The sequence below is a fragment of the Sitophilus oryzae genome, unplaced genomic scaffold (assembly GCF_002938485.1).
Source record: "Sitophilus oryzae breed Bouriz unplaced genomic scaffold, Soryzae_2.0 scaffold_1521_pilon_pilon, whole genome shotgun sequence".
Lineage (NCBI taxonomy): Eukaryota > Metazoa > Arthropoda > Insecta > Coleoptera > Curculionidae > Sitophilus > Sitophilus oryzae.
This window is the reverse complement of record NW_022146194.1, coordinates 1,749,269-1,773,867: the sequence shown is the minus strand read 5'-3', so window position 1 is coordinate 1,773,867 and position 24,599 is coordinate 1,749,269. Positions and strand designations below refer to the sequence as shown.

The 24,599-nt window shown below is 32.6% G+C and overlaps 1 protein-coding gene across 2 annotated transcripts; it reads left to right on the top strand.

Annotated features, from left to right (window-relative positions):
• The first annotated feature begins 694 nt into the window (after positions 1-694).
• On the top strand, positions 695-24,319 carry LOC115878719 (aquaporin AQPAe.a-like). Of its 2 annotated transcripts, none has more exons than XM_030895300.1 (6): positions 695-836; positions 20,869-21,062; positions 21,167-21,310; positions 21,661-21,897; positions 23,360-23,440; positions 23,561-24,319. In XM_030895300.1, exons 1-6 carry the CDS (start codon positions 710-712, stop codon positions 23,690-23,692), a joined length of 915 nt encoding a protein of 304 aa, XP_030751160.1. In that variant the 5' UTR covers positions 695-709; the 3' UTR covers positions 23,693-24,319. The 2 variants fall into 2 exon arrangements, with proteins under 2 accessions (XP_030751160.1, XP_030751161.1); XM_030895301.1 differs by lacking the exon at positions 695-836 and adding an exon at positions 6,146-6,425 and having other exon boundaries at positions 23,561-24,317.
• Positions 24,320-24,599: the final 280 nt, after the last annotated feature.

Here is a 24,599-nt window from a genome sequence, read left to right as displayed (position 1 = left end):
AACTAACCAATTAATTAACACCCTCCAAATAACCACGCTAACCAACCCGCCAAATAACTAAACCAATCCAACCAAGAAGAGTGAAACCAATGCAATAAGATCATGCTATAAACAAAAAAAATATAAAAAACACATGGTCGGCGTGAGATTTGAACCCCGGACCATTCGCTCATGAAGCGATAGCCTCAGCCACGGAGCTACAGGTGCTAAATACTTATGGCTAGGCATTACTTTCCGCCGACACGAACGACGTCACAATATCTATTAACGGCATTTTAGTAGGCTACCGTTTAACGGCTGTTTGCGTACATCGTTAAAAAATACAAGATTTACATAATAGGCCAATCAAAAGAGAGGTTACTTAGAAAAAAGTATTGGAAGCTTCCTATGTTAGCACGTTTGACTCAGGAGGCCCAAAAGATGGTCAAATTCTTGGACTTTTTTCAGATTTTCGCCTATACTACCGAAATGTTGGGTTCTAGCAAATATTTCGCTATTAGGCAATTTAAAGAGAACTAAATTCTTGTTAAACGACTGTTTTGAGAGCTGCCGTCAATTTTCTAGACCGTTTTATTTTTCCGTTTTGCCTGACACGCAATACTGACAGTAAAACTTTATGTGTAGACGGAACTTTACTGTTTTAGACGGTTGAATAAGAAATATTGTTCGCCCAAATCGGATCAGACCCATTGTCATACACCTTCTGGAAATGATAGATAATCATTTCCACCAAAATGGGGGCGTTATTCCACAGATTCCGGCCATTCCACCAATTACAGGCATTCCAACTGAGAAGAAATGGGTGGCATCATCTGCTCATACCGAATCTGAAACAGGTGAGAGAAAAAATAAGTATTTTATTATAACAAACGTCCATAGACCCATAATATGTGAGTTCATTTAAAGTAACTATCCTCAAGTGAAGGAATGAGAGATTCAGTTACTCACAATCCTATAAGTTTATGAGTAATAGAGTCAATCGACAATCGAATAATTTATTCGGTATCAAATTTTTGTTATTGACGTTCCCACTGTCCACGTTATGTGTGAAATTATTGCACAAGTGCATCAAAAATATGCAATAAAAAAATCACGTGCATCAAATAAGTCTGCACAATCATGACTTGAGCAGAAGAATGAAACTTGTAGTGTACCGAGCAATAATAATCCCCACCATGTTAAGGTACGCTAACACTGACCAGAGCCGCACGGGTCTTCTTTCGTCGTCTTTGCGTGTCGTTATTATTTTTCATCAAAAGAGTATTTAGCTATTGGAAAAATGGCCATATTTCTTGAATGAAGTACTTCCTAGCGTATTTTTGTTATTATCTTAAAACAAAGTAACTTGCACTTGGTTGAATGAAAATAGATTCAAGAGAAATTTTCGAATTTTTCAAGAGAACAAGTTTTCTTGAGTTAAGAGAGTTTTTCTTCAGGCATAATATTTTCTTGTACGCTAAAATAAATTCTCTTGCCACTAAAATAAATTCTCTTGCCACTTTTTTTCATGTGCAATGACGACTTTAGTTCAAGTCTATCTTTTTTATCAGTGTACTTAACTTAAATTCTGGTTTTCTTGACTTGAGGGTAATTATATCGATTTATGTCATTTTACTGACTTAATTTGCAGATCATAATTTAAGTCAAAAATATAGACTTAAGTCAGAAAAAAGACTTAAATAACGTTATATTGATTTAAGTAATTACAAAAATGACTTGACTTGAAATAAAATGACTTAAGTCAAAGACTTAAGTCATTTTGATTTCAGAAATGACTTAATATTTAAGTCTTTTTAAAACTGACTTGTTGTAGCTTTGGCTCCCAAACCATACTGTTATAGATGACAACACTGTCGTTAAATAAATAAATAAATGCTTTAATTGTCAAAAAATTTTACAATTTGTAGACAAAAGTAAAGTACATAAAATACAAACAAAGTAACAAAACAAGTAAACAAACAAAAAAGAATACAAAACAAGTATACAAATTACATTGTCAGTCTTATTGTTTAAAATAAACATTTATAAATGTTTACAATGTGAAAGAATAAAAAAATAAAAATAGGATTCAAAAATATTTAGTAAGTTTATCTATACTAATATATAAAATCCTTAAGTGACTGACATACTGATTAATCACGATCCTGCTCAAACCACTCAACGTAAGAAGCTCAATTTTGGCATACAGGTTGATTCTAGGGTGTAGAGGTTCGATAAGAAGGGATTTTTCGATCGATAAGAAGGGATTTTTCGAAACTCGAATTCTAAAGGGGTGAAACTATCCCTCAAATATTAAAATATTTTTTATTTAAAAACCGGTGAGTTTTTCGGAGAAACTCTTAAACATGTATATTTTATTTTGTTGTTTTACATATTTTAAGATTTTTTATAAATTTATACAGGGTGTTTCATAAAATATGACCACTGAGTAATCACAATTCTGCTTAAAGTGCTTGATGTTTAAAGCTGATTTTTGGCAAACGGATTGACTGTGGGGTGTAAAGGTTCGATAACAAGGGTTTCTCGAATCTCAAATTCCAAGAGGGTGAAAACGCCCCTCAAATATTACAATATTTGTTATTTAAAAAACGGTTAGTCTTTAGGGAAAACGCTTGGACAAGCATAATTTATTTGTTTTTTTTACATATTTTGAAATTTTTTAAAAAATCATACAGGGTCTTTCAAAAAGTTGGGTAATTTCTCAACCACGATTCTGCTTAAACTGCTTGACGTAAAAAGCTTATTTTTGGCAAATGGATTTTTCGAAAGTCAAATTCCATCGAGATGAAACTACCCCTCAAATATTACCAAATTATATAATAATATCGCTATATTGTTTTTTCTCATGCTGACATAAATGTTAGAAAATTTTATCCAGTTTGTATGTTAATGGAAATTCTTGCTTTGCTTTATCATCACCATTACAAATGATTAATTTGACGCGAACGAAGTCGCTGGTACACGCTAGTAGTAAATATCGTAATAGCAAATATTAGACCAGTGTTTACAAGATCAAATTCGATTATCAAAATATTTACGGTGTAGAAAGTCTTGTCTAGTAAATAAGATTTCGATCCTTTGCGAAATGAAGAAAATGATGTTATGGATTTTATTTCAAATGGCAGGTGATTGTGCATCTTTTTCGAGTTGTATAATATTGAACTTTTAACTAACTCTGAGCGTGGGGTAGGTAGATAAAGATCTTGCTCCGCCGTTCCTTAGTGGATAAATGTGAGATGGCCTTTCTTGAGAAGCTGATACATGCTTACGTATTAGGTAAACGGATTCAAATATAAATAAGGAAGGAAGAGTTAATATTTTTATTTCTTTAAAAAAGTCCTGGCAATGAGTTCTGCTGTTTAGTCCCAGTGAATATCGAACAGCTCTCTTCTGGAGCTTGAAAATATGTACAGTCAAATTGAGTCGCACAACCCGTACCCCAGAAATGGAGGGGTATACCTGAGATGCGACTCAAAAAGTGCACAATAAACAGTTCTAGCCACTGACAAGTTAAGCTCCTTAGAAACAGATCTTAATGCAAAACAGGCAGAGCTCAATTTTTTCGACAAAGCGTCGATATGCATGTCCCATTTTAGAGAATTGTCTACAAGCCCTAAGAATTTTACAGATTTTACGACGTCAATGGTTGTGTTGTTAAGTACAAAAGGCTGCAGCGAGTTTTTATACGACAAAGCTTTAGTTTTAGAAATCTTGAGACTTAGGAGGTTCAAATCGCACCAAGATTTAATGGTGATTAAGTCAATTGATATAATCTTATGAAGTGCCGTGACGTCCTTGTTGCTCTAAGTGAAGCTAGTGTCGTTCGCAAAAAGACATATTTTACGACTGATGTTTATATTATCAATGTCGTTAATAAAAAGAAGAAACAAAATAAGGCCTAGAACTGAGCCTGGTGGTACTCCACATTCTATTGGCTTGCTAGAAAACAAGGTAGTATCCACCCTCACAAGTTGACTTCTGTTGCTCAGATACGACTTAAACCATTCAAGAGATGTTCCCCTGAACCCATAGTGCTGCAGTTTATTAGTTAAAAAAAAAACATTAAAACCATAATATAGACACTCCATAACTATACCGGGTGTTGCATCGTCGGACGGGACATAGGAAATCCCATGTAAATTTTAATGGGGTCAATTATTGACTTCCCTAATTATTTTAGAGAATAATTCTATTTAGGTTTATTGAAGAGCACTAAAACCCACATTGAAAAGAATAACTTTAGATATCTTTGATTAGCTGGTTTACGAGTTATCGCCGATTCTCTTACGTCAAGGTTAAAGATAACTGTCAAATGAAGTTGTCGTTTCAGAAATTTACCTATTTAGTGCTTTATTATTATTGAAAACTCATTCCTACATCGGAAATCTTAAAGATGTATTTATAAATACAAATTAATATGAATTAAAGTAAAATAAAGTAATCAATTACAAGGTTAATTATAGTATTATTACAATATTCAATAACTTATTAATTTAGGTACTATTAAATTGTTAGAACTTTAGGATTTAGGAAGATGTTCAAATATTCCTCCATGGACTGCTAGATAATAACCCAGGCGATCATAAAATTCTCTTCTTACATTCGCTAGTTGGTAAACTGAAATTCTATTGCATTCGGCAGAAATAGCATTTTTTAACTCGTCTAGATCTGGGTATTTTTTATCCTTGTATATACTGTTTTTTAAATGGCCCCAGAGAAAGAAATCATTTGGCGAAATATCAGGAGACCTTGCTGGCCAATTTACTGTATGATTTAGGCCAATAACGTTTCCGTTAAAACTTTTGTCTAAATATTCCCGAACAGCCAGGGTACTATGCACAACTATGTGCCGGGCAGCCATCCATTTGGTACCAAACTTCCTGATTTTCCCTAGCGGCATCATGTAAAGCAGGTAAAATATGATTTTCGAGTAGTTCCAAATAATATTCTGCATTTAAATTTCGCGTAAGGCGTAATAATTATAATAATTTTAATTTCGCGTAATGGCCCGATAATATTGTGTCCGAATATCCCTGCCCAAACATTTACTTTCTATGGATATTGCGTCCTTGTTTCGACAAACCTGTGTTGGTTTTCTTTGTTCCAATATCGATAATTTTGAACATTGGGTTCATTATTTAAGGTAATCGTGCATTCGTCAGTAAAACATGATTTTTAAAAATTCCCTATCCGTGTTTGCTCTTTCCATCCTATCAAAACAAAACGCCTGCCGCCGCATTTCGTCCCCATCTCGTAGCTCTTGGTGCTTTTCATATTTCAAGGAATAGTATTTATTTCGTTTCAAAATTCGAAACGCTGTAGTGTGATCTATTCCTATTTCATCCTCAAGTTTCCTTGTGCTGATCTTTCCATCGTTCTCTTCCACGCACAATAAAACTTCCAAGTCGGTATCAGTTCTTGCATCTTCTCTTTGTTCCTGCCTTGCTTCACATCTGCAGTTATTTATTAGGGTACCTTTGGTCTCAAATCTCTGGATATTTCTTGCGATTGTAGATTTTCCAGGTATTGGTCTATTCGGATACAGAGCAAACATGTCCGACACCTTTTGATAACTATTTCCTTGATAATACCATTTAATCATCAATACTTTTTCTTCGGTAGTGTAATTGATGGCTAATATTTTCGATGTAGGTATGAGTTTTTAATAATAATAATAAAGCACTAAATAGATAAATTTCTGAAATGACAACTTTATTTGACAGTTATGTTTTACCTTGACTGGTGCTCATAAGTAAATACAGGGCCATAAGAAAGGAGAAATATTTAAAAAGAAATCGGCGATAAATTGTAAACGGGCTAATCAAAAATATCTAAAGTTATTCTTTTGAATGTCGGTTTTAGTGCTCTTCAATAAACCTAAATAGAATTATTCTCTAAAATAATTAGGGAAGTCAATAATTGACCCCATTAAAATTTACATGGGATTTTCTATGTCCCGCTCGACGATGCAACACCCGGTATACTCGTATATCCTACGCTTTTCTATACATTACATTAATTCCAATTAAACAATATCAATATTTGCGATTGCCAGCTCCTGATAACTAATCCCACGCACCCCGTATTGTTTTCCAAAACCGTCGTGTGTCGTACCTACACACAGGTTTACGTTTGCATTTGCTTTTGTATCACATTTGTGTTTAAACTTTGAGCTTCGAGTTAATTTTGAACCGGCCGTCATCGCAAGTCAGTCAGTCAGTTTTGTGTTATCTTGTTTCCAAAAGTTCAATCGCGTTTTGTGGTTGTCTGCGCGGTTTCTAGATGGGGCCTGGGATTTTAATGTGATGCGGGATCACAGATTGAGTGCACTGTGACCCGCTCTTCTTCGCCGATGTCTTTCTGAGGTTTCGGGTTAGTGTTGGGGCTGGTTTTTGAACGAAGAAAAGTGTTAAAAATGGCGCGAGGTGAGTTGAAATAATTAGTTTTTTTTAATTTAGTTTATTAAAATATTATAGCAAAAATATCAGCAGTTGATTTATATTTTTTAATTATTGTGAATTATTATTTTCTCTAATGGTTTATTTACAATTCTGAATTTTTTTAAAAACAAAATTTATGTGTTTATGTTTTTTGGTGTTTTTTTTCAAAAATTCTATTTTAAAAAATGATTATTTTTTTTAGATTAACGTGAAATCATATTTTTAAAATTTCGTATAATAGACGAAATACAGCATTTTATCTGAATGTCATTAAATAACGATGATATATTTTTGAGATTAAGTTATTTTATGATAGTTTTTTTATTGATGTTAAAGTTCATAGGTGTCTGATGTCTGGTGTATTTTTTGTACCGCGTGTCTCAAATTCCACTCTCACCATTGAACTCGGAAACCGTAATAACTACAGAGTGGCTCAAATTGGGGCAAAGTTGGGTTTTCTCGCCTTTTATTTTTTTATGAGTCAACACACTCTGAAAGAAGAGCTTTTTTATATTCGAAAAGCTTTTGAGTGCCGCTTGTTCAGTTCCCAAAATTTGTTTATAGTACTTCGAGAGAATGCAATATTGCCACCTCCTACGTTATCCACAATCTGTATGTTTATAAGTTATAAGTTCACATTTTTAAATATCTATCAAAATTATAAAAAAATACTTGAATTAATTTTCTTCACACTAGGTTCTTTATAGTATACTAGCGTGTACCAGCGACTTCGTTCGCGTCAAATTACTCATTTGTAATGGTGATGATAAAGCAAAGCAAGAATTTCCATTAACATACAAACTGGATAAAATTTTCTCAGATTTATGTCAGCATGAGAAAAAACAATATGGGGATATTTATGATATAACTTGGTAATATTTGAGGAGTAGTTTTATCTCGTTGGAATTTGACTTTCGAAAAATCCGTTTGCCAAAAATAAGCTTTTTACGTCAAGCAGTTTAAGCAGAATCGTGGTTAAGAAATTACCCAACTTTTTGGAACACCCTGTATGATTTTTTAAAAAAATTCAAAATATGTAAATAAAAGACTAACCGTTCTTTAAATAACAAATATTGTAATATTTGGGGGGCGTTTTCACTCTCTTGGAATTTGAGATTCGAGAAACCCCTCCTTATCGAACCTCTACACCCCACAGTCAATCCGTTTGCCAAAAATCAGCTTTAAACGTCAAGCAGTTTAAGCAGAATCGTGATTACTCAATGGTCATATTTTATGAAACACCCTGTATAAATTTATAAAAAATCTTAAAATATGTAAAACAACAAAATAAAATATACGTGTTTAAGAGTTTTTCCGAAAAACTCACTGGTTTTTAAATAAAAAAAATATTTTAATATTTGAGGGATAGTTTCACCCCCTTAGAATTCGAGTTTCGAAAAATCCCTTCTTATCGAACCTCTACACCCTAAAGTCAATCTGTTTTCCAAAAATCAGCTTTTTACGTCAATCGCTTTAAGCAGGATCGTGATTAATCAATGACCAGATTTTTCGAAACATCCTGTAGACATTTTTAAAAGATCTTAAAATATGTAAAAAAACAAAATTAAATATACGTGTTTAAGCGTTTTTTCGGAAACTTGACCGTTTTTTAAATAAAAAATATTGTAATATTTGAGGGGTGGTTTCACCCTCTTGGAACTGGAATTTCGAAAAATCCCTTCTTATCGAACCTCTACACCCTAGAATGGACCTGTATGCCAAAATTGAGCTTCTTACGTTGAGTGGTTTGAGCAGGATCGTGATTAATCAGTATGTCAGTCACTCAAGAATTTTATATATTAGTATAGATTATATACTATTAAGCATAGTGTGCATGTCTACTATATTTTATTACCTTTTTTGCAGTTTAGTACTCGCGAAAACTGAAATAATGAATCTAAATAATGAATAAATATAGCAGCTTTTCAACAGTTTAGAATCAGCGCCCTCTATTAAATATGTAAATAATCAACGTTTGACCTACATTAAAACAGTTCAGTTGATGACATTTTTAAGTTATCCAATTCATTTGAGATTTTATTCGTAGATTTCAAACCTCTGACAAAACTAAAAAAAATTGGCACATGTAAGGCAAATCTGGAAAAACACGTTCATTATTCAAATAGAAATATCAATTTTTTTGGTGTTTATTCACAAAAATAAAAATGAAGAGTGTGATTTCAGATGGCATATAAATGTATTTGTGCCAAATCATTCTAGTCGATGTGTCAACACTGGGCGTCGAACAAGCTGAGATTCTAGTAATTGCTTGGTATTTGTGGCTGATTGTCGATTGCTGCCGGCGGCTCTCAAAATGTTGCCATTATTTTTTTTTAGATTTCAAAGTTAAATAACTCTGTTATCAATTTATTTTAAAAACGCACTTACCGCCTCTTAAAATACTTGCACTTATTTCTGTGATACCCTGTATATGTAGATTTTTTTTGACGTTCAAAGGAAACTCAAAAACAATTAAAATAAAACCGGAAATATCACTCTGTATCTCTTACTGTGTCCAAGATCCTAATGTCGAGAACCGAATTTGAAACACACCCTATATCAAGATCATATTATTTCGTTTTCTCAAGATAAAATATTTGCAAGTCTGTTTTTTTTTCTCGAGGAATTGTATGTATCATTACTTTACTCATTATACTTATTTTATATTACTTGTACAGTACGTCTGTTCGTTCTGTAGCTACGGGGTATCCGTGAGAGGGGAAACGATATTCACTCCATGTTTTTCGTAAAAAATTAGACGACGCGTCCCATCAATAAAAATTCGACAAATTTGCAAGTAGCCAATAAAATGAGTGGGTGGAGCGATTTGCGGTGACGTACGCGTCAAGTCAAGGTATAAAATACGACGATGTTTATTTAAATGTTTTTTGTCGGCATTCCTTTCATAGACACAGATCCACCAGACGTACTGTATATAAATAAGCAATATGCAATAGATAATATTTACCTTTATAAGTTCCATACGATTGAAACAAAAGGCTGGGAAATGACAATCGATGACAGTTTTGGCGGAGTCAAGTCCTAGACATTATTTAATGGTCCGTAACGACGTCTAGAGATTGACCGCGCCAAAATTATCATCGTTTGTCATTTCCCAGCCGTGTTTGACGCCGTTATGTGTTGATTACCTACATAATTTCTTGATGATTCTATGATAGTTTTTAATATTTTTCATACCATATGTTTCTATAATTCCAATGCAAATTCTTGTAAACACATACATTTTATGTATACAGGGTGGCCCATCGAAAACGTTCCGCAAGGCATAACGGCCAGGGTAATTTTTTTTCAAAAAAATCCACAAAAGGTCAATTTTGTTTGTGAGGGGGACAACTTTTGCACCAAAAATGATTGCAAAATCTTCAACCCTCTAAGCGGGGATGTCATCCCCCAATTTTTTTCAAATGGGAGGGGGTCAAGTGGTACCGCAATGAAAAGAGCTTTCTATTCTCTATATTTCCCCGCTTCGTTTTTGAAAATCGGTCGAGTCATTGAGCAAATATGAAGGATTGAAATTTGAAAAGTTTATTTAAACATTTATTAGAGTAAATTCCTTCGACCAATTTGAGGTTTTTCTTATTATTTCTAGATGTTTACGCATTTTTTCACTTGTCACAAGGTTGAACGAACAGGTGCGGTAGTTGCTATATAGCTGTTCTCTGACTTGTGCTGAAGTTCTTCTCAATATTGTTAACAATACAATACAATAATTGTTACTTCTACAATAGAATTTCCAAAAATACCAGCCCACACGTTCAATTTCTGAGGGTTTTGTATGTGCACCTCGTGAAAATTCCTGGGGTTGTCCTCAGCCTAGTACCGACAGTTGTACCGATTAACTACACCGTTCAAAAAGAAAGTACACTCATCCGAAAAACATACATTAAATAGGAAATTATTATCATTCGCCACTCGTTCACTCATAGTTTCACAAAACTGCAAGCGACGATGAAAATCGTCTTCGTGAGTTCTTGTACCAACTGAATTTTGTACGGGTGGAAGTTGTGTTTTTTAATATCCTTTGGATACTTGTACGATTCACGCCAGACTTATTGGCTAATTTTCTTGTACTCATGGTACTATCATAGAATAATGTAGTTACCACAGTTGTTGTGGTAACTACATTATTTTATGGTACTATCCATGGCAACTTGGCCCAATACGAATACCTCCATAGCTTCATTTACTACAAGATTTTCCCGCTTTTTATTCATAACGGAACCAGTTTCGCGAAATTTTACTACTAACTCGCGAACAATTTTGCCATAAAGGTGTTTGTCAGAATGGCGTTCATTGAATATCTGCGCAACCCGATTGCCACATTCATTATTTTTAAAATAAAGTTCGATTATTTCCACTTGTTCTGCAAGCGAGTACACCATAATTGTTAAAAAGTTTAACGATATTGAGAAGAACTTCAACGCATAAGTTACAGAACAGCCATCTAGCAACTACCGCACCTGATCGTTCAAACTTGTGGCACGTGAAAAAATGCGTAAACATCTAGAAATAATAAGAAAAAGCAGCAAATTGGTCGAAGGAATTTATCCTTATCATTTACTCTGATAAATGTTTAAATAAACTTTTCAAATTTCAATCTTTCATATTTTCTCAATGACTCGACCGATTTTCAAAAACGAAGCGGGAAAGTATAGAGAATAGAAAGCCCTTTTCATTGCAGTACCACTTGACCCTCCTTCCTATTTGAAAAGAGTTGGGGGATGACACCCCCGCTTAGAGGGTTGAAGATTTTGCAATCATTTTTGGGGCAAAAGTTCTCCTCCTCACAAACAAAATTGACGTGTTTTTGAATTTTCTGAAAAAAAAATTACCCTGGCCGTTATGCCTTGCGGAACATTTTCGATGGGCCACCCTGTATGTATGACAATTACAAAATGATTTTATTCAAATTGATTCGTGTTGTCATACTCTCTTTACCACAGTATTGCTTAAAATTCAATTTTCTTATTATTTAAAAATATCTTTACGTCCTGTATGATCTGGAATTCAAATTCTCTTATTAAAAAATAATAAAAAATATAACTGTTATTCAAAATGCTTCTATAATTAACATAATATTGTTTTGTATAATAAAAACACATTATTTTCGTGTCTATGTTGAATTATTAGTATTATTACTTATACAAACTTCATGTATGATGCCAAAAATTCAAAAATATAAATTAGTAGGTATTTCTATTTGTGTACTACGTTCTGTTCATAAGTAGAAACTTTAAAAATAAAAATCAATGTAGTTAGGTCAATAAACTAAAATTAATTTACGACAATTCTTTTAAGTATTTTAATTTTTATTTGAATAGAATTAAAATTAAATTAAATGTAGGTATGTATGTACGTTTTTTATTGTTTACTGCATTATAACCATTTTTAGCTATCGATAAAATTGCAATTTCTTGTCTTAATTACTGGTAAATACAAGTATTTTTGAACATAATATCGCAATTAGTTAACTACAATAGAGTTACACAATAATTTAGTACCGTAGACGTTAAAAGAAATAGATTTGACTTTGATTTACATTCAAAATTTTTTATTAATCGATACAAGGTAGACTAACTAAATACATTTATTTGTATTGAGCCAACATAAACAAATAAAACGTAAATAAAGCGGATTTTTCAATTCGAGTTATGTGATTATTAATTATTATTGATTGATATAATTCATTTGAGATTTTACTCAAGACAGTAAACATCTGACAAGACTAAAAAAAATAGGCAAATGTAAAGTAAGCCTGTAAAATACTTTTATTATTCAGATAGAAATATCAATTATTTTGGTGTTTACTCACAAAACAAGAGTATGAGATTAACAGAGGAGTTTAAATTATAAAAAAGTCGTTTTTAAATCTTTCTAGTCGATGTGTCAACACTGGGCGTCGAACAAACTGATTATCGATTTCCGATAATCACCGGCGGCTCTCAAAATGTTGTCATTATTTTTTTAAATTTTCAAAGTTAAATAACTCGGTTATCAGTGTATTTTAAAAATTGTAAAGAGAAAATAAGTTATAAGGGGGGGGGGGGACAAGCAATTTTTCCAACTTCCTATTTTTTTAGAGGCCATAATACATGTAATAATGTATCGTGATATAAAATATAACTGCAACGTGCACATTAAACGGGGAACTCCAGACTCCAGTTCAGCAGAATGCGTTGTTGCCAACCAAAATTTAATTAATAAAAAGAACACAAAAGTGTGGTGTGTGCCTTTGAGCGTCATATGAAGGTAATTTCTATCTCTTTTTAGTGACGTACAATAATAAGAAATAGGACTACCCTTAGCGCATAAACAGAAAACGCTATTTAGTCAGAGATATTATAGACATCTATATCTCTGTATTGAGTACAATTTATATACGTTCCGGCCGAGGACGCCACATTCGAGTGGTCTCATGGGCTTATTAGACGAGGGGATTTTACCGAGCATTAGTGCAGCGGCATAATTTGTTTTTTTTTTCGACAAATTTGGGATTTAGACGTCGCGTTGTCATGACTAATTTTCCAACTCAATTATACATTGGGTGGGAGCATCCCCCCATCCCCACATCACCCCTTGCAAAAATTATGTCAAACCGCCTGCACCCATATATAGAAAAAATCCTTCCAGAATCGCAAACGGGTTTTCGTAGCAACCGCGGCACCGTCGATTCCATATTTTGCATCCGTTAACTAACATCGATCATCGATCTAACAAAAGCCTTCGACTCTATGGACAGAGATGCGGTTTGCGCAATTATGAAAAAGTTCAGAGTACCTAACAAATTTCTTACAGTGTGTAAAAGCCTCCATAACAATTCCTCCATTGTTCCAAATTTTACATTAAGATTCAGCTCATAAATCCGTCACAATCTGGCAACGCTGTCGCCATCGTTTGTCACTCAAAGTTGACCACGTGTATCGGAAATTGTTTTGCGATTACTATATTAACATAACATAAACAACGATCTATTACTTTTAATTTCAGTGATTTTACATTCATAATAACGCTTTATTTATCGCATAATTAATAAGTAATAATAAGTAATTCGCAATAATTCATGTTTGTAACAAGAACCATGCATACCAAATCGAAAAAATAAACTTGTTTGTCCGAATAACATTACGTTTGTGATATATTCTGCGTTATTAATAGATTTCATATTATTTTTGCTCGATTTGTGTGGCAAATACAAGTAGTGTTGTTTATATTTCGATAAAATTATTGTCAATAAATTAGGATTTAAGAATTTTTATCGATGTGACAATTGCACAATTAAGAAGTAATCTTTATTTAAACATTAGTTACTTATTATTAGATTTTTTAATTAATATTTTAGTTTCTATAGGGTCGCTAAAAAAGGTGTGAGTGGATCGCCATGATTTTTTTTAAACGGAACGCCCTATATATTATTGCATTTTTGGCTTCCTTTCATATTATTCATCACTTAATCCTAAGATATGGGTAAATATATTCCGATAGTTTCAGAGATACTAATATATAAAATCCTTAAGTGACTGACATACTGATTAATCACGATCCTGCTCAAACCACTCAACCACTCAACCACTCAAGAACTAAGAAGCTCAATTTTGGCATACAGGTTAATTCTAGGGTGTAGAGGTTCGATAAGAAGGGATTTTTCGAAATTCCAGTTCCAAGAGGGTGAAACCACCCCTCAAATATTACAATATTTTTTATTTAAAAAACGGTCAAGTTTCCGAAAAAACGCTTAAAGACGTATATTTTATTTTGTTTTTTACATATTTTAAGATTTTTTTAAAATGTATACAGGGTGTTTCGAAAAATCTGGTCATTGATTAATCACGACCCTGCTTAAAGCGCTTGATGTAAAAACCTGATTTTTGGAAAACAGATTGACTTTAGGGTGTAGAGGTTCGATAAGAAGGGATTTTTCGAAACTCGAATTCTAAGGGTGTGAAACTAACCCTCAAATATTAAAATATTTTTTATTTAAAAACCGGTGAGTTTTTCGGAAAAACTCTTAAAATATGTAAAACAACAAAATAAAATATACGTGTAAGATTTTTTATAAATTTATACAGGGTGTTTCATAAAATATGGCCATTGAGTAATCACGATTCTGCTTAAACTGCTTGACGTTTAAAGCTGATTTTTGGTAAACGGATTGACTGTGGGGTGTAGAGGTTCGATAAGGAGGGATTTCTCGAATCTCAAATTACAAGAGGGTGAAAACGTCTCTCAAATATTACAATATTTGTTATTTAAAAACGGTTAGTCTTTCGGGAAAACGCTTGGACAAGCATAATTTATTTTTACATATTTTGAAATTTTTTAAAAAATTATACAGGTGTTCCAAGAAGTTGGGTAATTTCTTAACCACGATTCTGCTTAAACTGCTTGACGTAAAAATCTTATTTTTGGCAAACGGATTTTTCGAAAGTCAAATTCTAACGAGATGAAGCTACCCTTCAAATATTACCAAGTTATATAATAATATCGCCATATTCTTTTTTCTCATGCTGACATAAATGTGAGAAAATTTTATCCAGTTTGTATGTTAATGGAAATTCTTGCTTTGCTTTATCATCACCATTACAAATGATTAATTCGACGCGAACGAAGTCGCTGGTACATGCTAGTTGAAATATAAATCTGCAAATATCTGCGAAATTGTTAAAAATTTTGAAATACTCTAAATTCAAAAAATGTTTATTTTTTAATTCTCCATCTACTGAAAAAATAATATACAAGGTGTTCAGTTTAAAAAAAACGGAGAAAAATTATTTTATATTTTAGAAAGGTTTGACGTAGAATTTTGAATATTACCATATTTATACCAAAGTAATTACACACTATCTAAGGTAAATACCTAATATAGATTTGATTTCAGGACAGTTCTTGTATTTTTAATATTTTTTTAAGAAAAGCTGAAAAATATATATTTTTTATTTATTTATTAATATCTCTTAAACTATCAAAACATATTTAATAATATCTTAGGATTATGTAAAGTGGTCTGAAAGGAAGCGAAAAATTACATAATATACAGGGTGTTCCATTTAAAAAAAATCATCCCTATTAACTCACACTTTTTTGAGACATCTTATAGAAGTTAAAATATTTTCCTGAAACACATCCTAGTACATACTTTAGGTTTGCACTTAAACAAAATTCCCAAGTTTTTTATTCTAGGAGCTACAGATGCCCGACGCACTTTTGCCGGACCCTGTATGTAGATATGATAATAAACTTTATCGAGAGTTCACATTTATATACCCCCAATACGACAAAATCGCATGCAGGTGTTTCTGAACTCAAATAAGTGGTGTTTTGGCTAATGGTAAACCGCTAAAAATAAGTGACACACAAAAACAGCGACAATCTCATTTTGATTTTCTTTAAATAACCACTGTATGTATATTGGAACATGTAAACGAGGGGCAAAGTCAAATATTGCCTAACATTAAAAGGTTTAAGTCTGTTTATATGTTTTTTAGTCTTTTAATAAAACATTGACGTAAAGAATAAGGTACGATTTTGTTTATAGTATACTGACTCTGACGTAGATAGAGTCTAATGTACGATTGTATTTAAAGTAAATGCAAAACATAGTATATCAAATGCACGTCCAAGACTTTGTGTGACGTCAGGTGTAGGTAAAGTTTGCCAGATTATTTATAAAGTCAGAATTATGTTTTATTCTTTATTTCTAGATTAGATATTTACAATTATGTAATTTTCATAGTCCATTCATCATCATCCTCAGCTTATTCAACCATTTCCAATTATGGTGGAGGGTACACCTCATATATATAGATACTCTCTTTGATGGCTATGCGGGCCCAAGTTATCCCTGCTAATTTTCTAATATGATGGTCCCATCTCAGATTTGGTCTTTTTCTAGGTATTTTAATTCCTCGGGGGTATCATGCTGTAATTTTTATGGTCTATCTGCTGTCCGTCGTCCATTGCTATTTGAGGGATTTGATTCTGTGGATGGACATCTATTACCTGGGTCTTTTGTCGTCTCCACTCTATTCTCTTACGGTCTTTTCTGGTTACTCCCAGCACATTTCATGCCATAGTAAATAATATATGAGAGTTCCTCCTCCTCCTTCCACCACCAATATAATATGCGATTCAAATATACGTTAATTCTCATTACTTTTATCCTCACTACTTTTAACCCCACTTTATCTCTACCTAGTCATATATAGTTAGCAAGGTAGATCTTTAGAAGAAAATAAAATTAATACCTTTTATTAATCGAGAGAGTGATGCAATACGATAAAAAAAAATAGCTAATGTTGTTAGAAAGCTGATTCAAAAATATACTAATTTTTGTGAAACTATTTATCATCAAATACTTTTAATTAATCAAAAAGATTTATTTTTTCCTCTCAAACAAGATTGTCGTAGAATAACAGAGTTTTGTACTGATTTTCTGTTACAAAGTATTAATCTTTACGAATTCATACGTGCATTGGGACATACATATTTTGCAAGTGAACTAACACACATTGTTCCATACCTGAGAGTAACGAAGAATTCAGAAGTAATACTAGAAATTTTAAAGGTGTTCGGGAGGTTCCACTTGGACGACGCTAGAGATCAGTTGCTGCGAAGATTTAAAGGCAAGTTACCAGAACCCGGAGAAGTTGGGAGCACAATATCAAGAAAACATAGACCTCTTCGTCAATATCATGCTCCAAAATTTTTAAAAAACTATATTTTGTTTTAAAGTGAAAAATGTACAGTGAGAATATTGAACTTATTAGTGCGGTAAAATGTATTCATCAAGAATTTTATGAATCATTTCATGAAACTTATCAAAAACTTAGGCAGATGGAAAAAATATATTATGATATGATTAATAAATATGAAAATGGAATGAGTGCGTGTGCACCATATTATGAAACACATTGGTCGAATGTTTTCTGTTTTAGATAAAGTCGCATTCTAGGTTTGAATATGACTGTTTCTTTTTTCTGATCATTAAAGGAAAAGTCGAAGAAGGTAGAAGTGGACCGGTCTGGGGGTGGAGAGGCTGTTTCATGCAGCAAAAAATAGAGAACTCTTCAACCAAATAATCATGGAGATCGCCAACGCCTGAAGACAGACACGGCCCCGCAAGAAGAAAAAGTGTTTCTTCCATATACATTTCTTCCATATAGTCTATATTATATTTCATTAATACTCAAAAAAAGAAATGAAAACCTAGAGCAACATACATAAAATAGAATAGACAGAATTATGTAAAACAATACGAAAGAGGGCAGACCATCAAAAACTACAATGAAAAACTTTTGCACACTGCAATTCAACACAGAAAAAGTTATAAGAACACTAAGAAATCTCTCTTGATCGGAAAGGAGCAACTAATCGCATTAACACCATCCGTAAAACAGACAAAAACGAAATAATAAGCCTGGTAAAAAAATCTACAGCGACCTATATAAAGCCACAGAAAACACACATGATGAAAATAAAAAAATGGAAAAGCAGCAGGGAACGACGGAATAACAGCTGAAATACTTAAGTACGCCGGTAGGAGAACTTGGAAAATCCAATTGATTGGTAAACTACACTAAAATATCTCACTTCTGATGTAAGGGATCTCTCTAATAATAATATTGTTTAGAAAATAAGTGTTTTAATAGCAACAGCTAATCTCTACAACGGTTTCTTATTGAATAATGAATAATTTTCGTATTCTTATTAACTCAGATTAAATGATCCTAATGTTAAGCAAACCTTCGACTATAAGATAATAGAGCACAATTTACAGGACCTCTAACACACTTCACAAAGGTATATAGACCATAGAAAATGTATAGACATTAAAAAATACTGTTATATAGGCAAATAAACAACATAGGTGCATTTTAAAATAGAATTTTTGAAGTTAAATCACTACTGGAAGTCCAAAGTGATTTATATTATATAGTCACGTTGTATAGCAATGTAAATATATATGTCAAATTAATTAGGTATATTGTTTTTTATCTTGTATGTCATAAAGATTCTAACTAAATATCGAAGACGTCATAGAGCTCTGTTGAAAATAAAAATATTCATTGATAAACCTTAACCCAATATACAGGCATCCGCTATGATAACCTTCGAGAAGTTCAAATATGCCCAATGCCGCTCATCTTGTATTTTGATATTTTTTAAATTTAATTTTGGTGTATCTATTTTTTATGATATACAACATAAATATCTCTGAACATCGGTCTGTGAAATATTCGACGTTATTTTGAGGACACCTCGTATATACATTTTTCACACCTTATCTAGATTTACAGGAAATAATACAAAATATGGTAATGCATTGTCGATTTTTGTAGGACACATATATTATATCTATTTTAGAAAATTATTATTGAACTGAAAAATATATTAGCTTGAAATTACTAGTACCCAAACGGCGACATATATAATTATATACCTGTGAACGTGAAATTTATGGAAATACATGTGTATATAATCTAGGTATGCCGACAGCCTTGACTATTTGTTGATAGAGTAGTAAAAATCAGTAGCAATGCACGAAAATAAAATTACTAAACAAAATTAAATTTAATCAGAAAAAAAAATGTACTACTAGTAGTTCATGTATCATTTTTACCCTTGGTTTTGCAGATATTTGCGGATTTATATTTCATATTTTCATATGACATATTCCACAGTAAATTTTGATCAAAGCCACCCAGTGATTTTTTTTTTCTCGTATTTTACCCTTGAAAGAGCCATATATGAAGTAATACCCCGAGTATCTGCGAAACCTTTAAACATTTTGAAATACTCTAAATACAAAAAATGTTTATTTTTTAATTCTCCGTCTATTGAAAAAATAACATACAGAGTGTTCCATTTAAAAAAAAAACAAAAAAATTATTTTATATTTTAGAAAGTTTGTCGTAGAATTTTGAACACCCTATATGATTTAAGATTACGATATTTATAGCAAAGTAAGTATAGACCATGTAAAGTATATACCTGATATAGTTTTGATTTCTGGACAGCTCTTGTATTTGTAACAATTTTTTCAAGAAAGGCTTAAAAATATATTTTATTTATTTATTTATTAATATCTCTGAAACTATTGAAATAAATTTACTAATATCTTAGGATTGTGTAAAGTGGTATGAAAGGAAGCCAAAAATGCAATAATATACAGGGTGTTCTATTTAAAAAAAATCATCCTGATCCACTCACGCTTTTTTGAGCCACCCTATTGAAGTTAAAATATTTCCTGAAATATATCCTGGTACATACTTTAGGTTTGCACTTAAACAAAATTCCCAAGTTTTTTTATTCTAGGAAGTATACGCTACTATACCGGGTGCGTCTCAAAAGTGGCTCACCCCCTATAACTTTTTTATTTTTTCAAATAAAAAAACGAGATTTGGTATGTTAGTATATGACATAAATTAGGATTGATTGGTGTATTCAATTGTTTTTGGTCACTTCCTGTTTCACCGGAAATTACTACAACTTTTGATTTTTAAATGGCACCGTCGGTATTTTTTTACTTTATTCGATAGAAAATAACATTCTGAATAGAATGACATATCATATGTCAACTTTTGACATTCTCGCTTAATAGAAAATTGTATTTTAAAATTCAATCTAGAGTGCCATGGCTATGTAAAGACACTAATTCTTCATCAAGGAGCCTTGGAAAACAGATTTGATCGTCTAATGTTTTTAGTGTCTTGTCCTGGCCAGTTAGAAAATGCTCAAATCGTATTTATAATCATATCTGAATTTTTTTAAATGGAACGAGGGTGGCTCATTAACATATTTGGAAAAAGTATCTTTTTACGAATAATTTGATACCACACACTTGGTATTTCGAGTCAAATTTTCATTACGAACCGCAAGTTATAATTTCAAATAAACCATATGAAAAATTAAAAAAAAATCCATTAGGTTGCTATGGGAATCACATGAGGCAAAAAAATACAATGCATATACACGAGGGAATTTATTTAAATACACTTAAGGTTATTAAAGGCTTAGGTAATTATTAAATATTTAGATTCAAAATTCCCTCCGATGCATGTAAGTTAAATTTATATTACATTAGCGTAAGTACTGTCTGTTTAATTTAAACGTACACTGTATCGGTCTTCAATATATCATTTTGTTCCTATTTTTAACCTCAACAATATTATTATACAGGGTGTTTCATAAAACAGGTGCATCCCGTCTCTCGTAGAGAGATTTCTCACGTAAAAATAATATTTACTTTTCATATCGACATATGTCCGATTGTGCTTTGTTTCGTAACTACAAGAGCCTTACTTATTTTATTAAATGAAATGAAAGGAGTGCTGTACTCTGTGCCTTGACTCGAAAGTGACTTGGCTCGTCTAAATGCGTCTAAGTATTGATTTATTTTGTTTCATTTCAGGTAAAAAAATACAGATCACCGATGACATGAGCTGGTCGGATAGGGTGGTACTATTCTTCGGCGAGCTAGGAGGTACGGCTATCCTCCTCTTCATCGGTTGTATGGGCTGTGTGAGTGGAATTACAAAAAGCGGAGTGGTGCCTCACGAGCAGATATCTTGGACCTTCGGTTTGGCTGTGATGATGGCTGTCCAAGTGAGTGATTTTTTTTATATTTTTCCGTTATTAATTATTGCTAGTGTTGACCTCTAATAGGCGACTTCCTCAGTATATTAAAATGTGATATTATGTTTCTTTAGGTATTTGGACACATATCAGGGGCTCATATCAACCCAATAGTAACAGTAGCTGCCTTTGTACTAGGTAATATATCCGTCGTTCAAGTATTTATCTACTTTTTTGGACAGCTTTTTGGAGCCTTGACAGGATTTGCATTACTAAAGGTACTGTCCATATTTAATACACAATTCATACCAAATAAGCTTTAGTCACGTGATTAAGCTTGACCGGTACAGCGTTGCCAACTTTTATATATTTTCTTGTAATCAAAATATTTTAGGGAACAAAAATAAATTTATTATAAATATATATATACAGTTATATTTACATCAACAAAACTCACCTTCTTCATTACTACCGCTTTCCCGTTCAAAATATTCTGATAAAGTTGCGATGAGTTTTTTACGGCTATTAAGCTATCTTGTACACTTTGCACTAAAATAGGTTCTAAAAAGAACAATGTTTGACTGCAAAGTCTGCCAGTAAATATTTTTACGCTTTTTATGATTTCTAGGCTGTTACACCTTCAAACTACATTCTCCCGGATAATAGTACGCATATCATTCCCGGAGTATGTTCCCCGGGGGTAAACCCTAACATATCCCCCTTCCAAGGATTTCTGGTCGAATTCCTCATCACAGGGATCTTGTCGTGGGTATGCTGTGCTGTCTGGGATTCCAGAAACAGCGACAAGCATGACTCGGTGACCATACGGTTTGGATTTACCATTGCTGTCCTAGCAATGGCAGCTGTAAGTATATAAATTGTAGTTACTGTCAAAAATGATATAGATTGTGCATAATGTGTATATACAGGGTGGCCCATCGAAAACGTTCCGCAAGGCATAACGGCCAGGGTAATTTTTTTTCAGAAAATTCAAAAACACGTCAATTTTGTTTGTGAGGGGGACAATTTTTGCCCCAAAAATGATTGCAAAATCTTCAACTCTCTAAGCGGGGGTGACATCCTTCAATTTTTTTCAAATGGGAAGAGGGGTCAAGTGGTACCGCATTGAAAAGGGCTTTCTATTCTCTATATTTTCCCGCTTCGTTTTTGAAAATTGGTCAAGCCATTGAGAAAATATGAAGGATTGAAATTTGAAAAGTTTATTTAAACATTTATCAGAGTAAATGATAAGGATAAATTCTTTCGACCAATTTGCTGTTTTTTCTTATTATTTCTATATGTTTACGCATTTTTTCACTTGCCACAAGGATGAACGCTTGGGTTAGGTAGAGTGTACTTTCTTTTTGAAAGGTGTAATTAATCGTCACAACTGTCGGTACTGGGCTGAGGACAACCCCAGGGTTTTTCACGAGGTGCACACACAAAATCCTAAGAAATTGAACGTGTGAGCTGGTATTTTTAGAAATTCTGTTGTGAGTCCTTTTTTTCTTCCTGGAAATCTAACAGGTGATATGTACTTGGATTTACTGGAAAATACCATCGACCCAGCCCTAACTGACATCATAGAGAACAATCCTGGATACGTTGAAGCGGAACTAATATTTCAACAAGACGGTGCACCTCCACATTACCCTCAAAATGTGCGTAATTATTTAAACAATAACTTTCCCGTTCGGTGGATAGGGCGAAGAGGTGCAATTGAGTGGCCTCCCCGGTCACCCGACTTGACTCCTTTAAACTTTTTTCTATGGGGACACATAAAAAGTAAAGTGTATAGCACTCCACCCGCCTCATTAGAAGACCTGCGAAGATGAATTATTGATGTTTGTTGCGAAGTAACCCCGCAAGTTCTTCAGAATGTTCTAGAACGGGTTGAAAATAATTTGTATTACTGTATGGAGGTTGACGGGCAACATTTTCAGCATTTTCTTCATTAATAAGATAAGTTTTTTTTAATTAATTCAATTTATGCGTTTTTTGCAAAAAAGTACTTTTCAAATTTTAGTCTTTCATATTTTCAAAATGACTCGACCGATTTTTAAAAACGAAGCGGGGAAATATAGAGAATAGAAAGCCCTTTTCATTGCGACGCCACCTTTGACCCCCCTTTCCCATTTAAAAAAAGTTGGGGGATGACACCTCCGCTTAGAGGGTTGAAGATTTTGCAATCATTTTTGGGGCAAAAGTTGTCCCCCTCACAAACAAAATTGACGTGTTTCTGGATTTTTCGAAAAAAAAATACCCTGGCTGTTATGCTTCGCGGAACGTTTTCGATGGGCCACCCTGTATATTTTGTAATTTTTTAGGGTCCATACACTGGTGCTAATATGAATCCTGTGAGAAGTCTGGCTCCAGCATTGTTCAATGGAGACTGGGATAATCACTGGGTAACTATATATTTTTTTACTTAGTTTTGACGAGTGATAACCAAAAGTCAAATTAAGTTAAATCAATATAAGTTATTGACAATGACAACCTCCTTAACTTCACTCTCTTTTTCTATGTAGGTTTACTGGCTGGGACCCCTGCTCGGTAGTTTCGTAGCAGCCCTGATCTACAGGCTGCTTTTCAGCAAAGATCCACCTGCTAAAGAGGAACCGGAAGCTTTACCTTTAAATGAACGTAACAATAAGGCCTAAAAACTTAATTCTTTATTTTTACAAAAAAGCTTAAGATATAATATATACGTATATTTTTTAATGAAATATCGTATAAAAAAATTAAAAAGGCTCTCTATAGTTAAGTACAATGTAAAATAAGGCCTAATAGTGAAAATATGACTGGTTGTGCAACTAATATTACACTAAATCATAATAAGTTATCAGTATGTTTAGGATTTGGCGTTTCGTTGGTTGCCTAACTCGTGATGTCAAATCAATTAAGTTTGTTGCACTATACAATAGGGCTATTTAAAGAAAATTGCTCAAATTTCTCACATTCGAAATAATTTAGCATTAATTTCGATATATGATATAGTTTTTAGTTAATATATTGCAAGTGATAAAGGTACTGAAACTTAATATTGAATGAGAGTAAAATACAGGGTGGTTCGATTCCAATAGCAATAATAAAATTATTGATCGATGTTATGCACAATATACAAGAAAAAATTATTTTATGTTTTTTATAGTGATCGACAACATCACTTTGATTCACCCTGTATATACATATAGCTAATAAAATAATACTGAAATAGATTTAATTGTATATTGTATAATAAATAAGGAATTTGACTGTACCAACTTAAGAATAAACATATATTTTAAGAGATTTTTAATTTGAGTTTACTAATACCCTTTTAAATATGTGTTCTTTATTAAACCAGGCTAATATATACTAAAATTATCAACTATATTAATAAGAGTGCCCTCTTTTTATATTTATTTAAATAAAAGAAGCTAGTTAAGGTTCATAAATAACCTTTTTTAAATATTTAATTCAATTTTTGTGACATTTTTGCTGTATTTAGTGCCCTCTCAAATTTACAGAAGATTTTTGAACTTAATAACACTAATTATGTTTTTTTATGTGTATGTTTGGTTGCAG

Excerpts from the sequence above, each read along its gene's own strand:
- LOC115878719 (XM_030895300.1), top strand. The coding sequence starts at position 710 with ATGATAGATAATCATTTCCACCAAAATGGGGGCGTTATTCCACAGATT. Across the intron at positions 21,063-21,166 it reads CTGTGATGATGGCTGTCCAA|GTATTTGGACACATATCAGG; the intron begins GTGAGTGATTTT and ends ATGTTTCTTTAG. Across the intron at positions 23,441-23,560 it reads GAGACTGGGATAATCACTGG|GTTTACTGGCTGGGACCCCT; the intron begins GTAACTATATAT and ends TTTTCTATGTAG.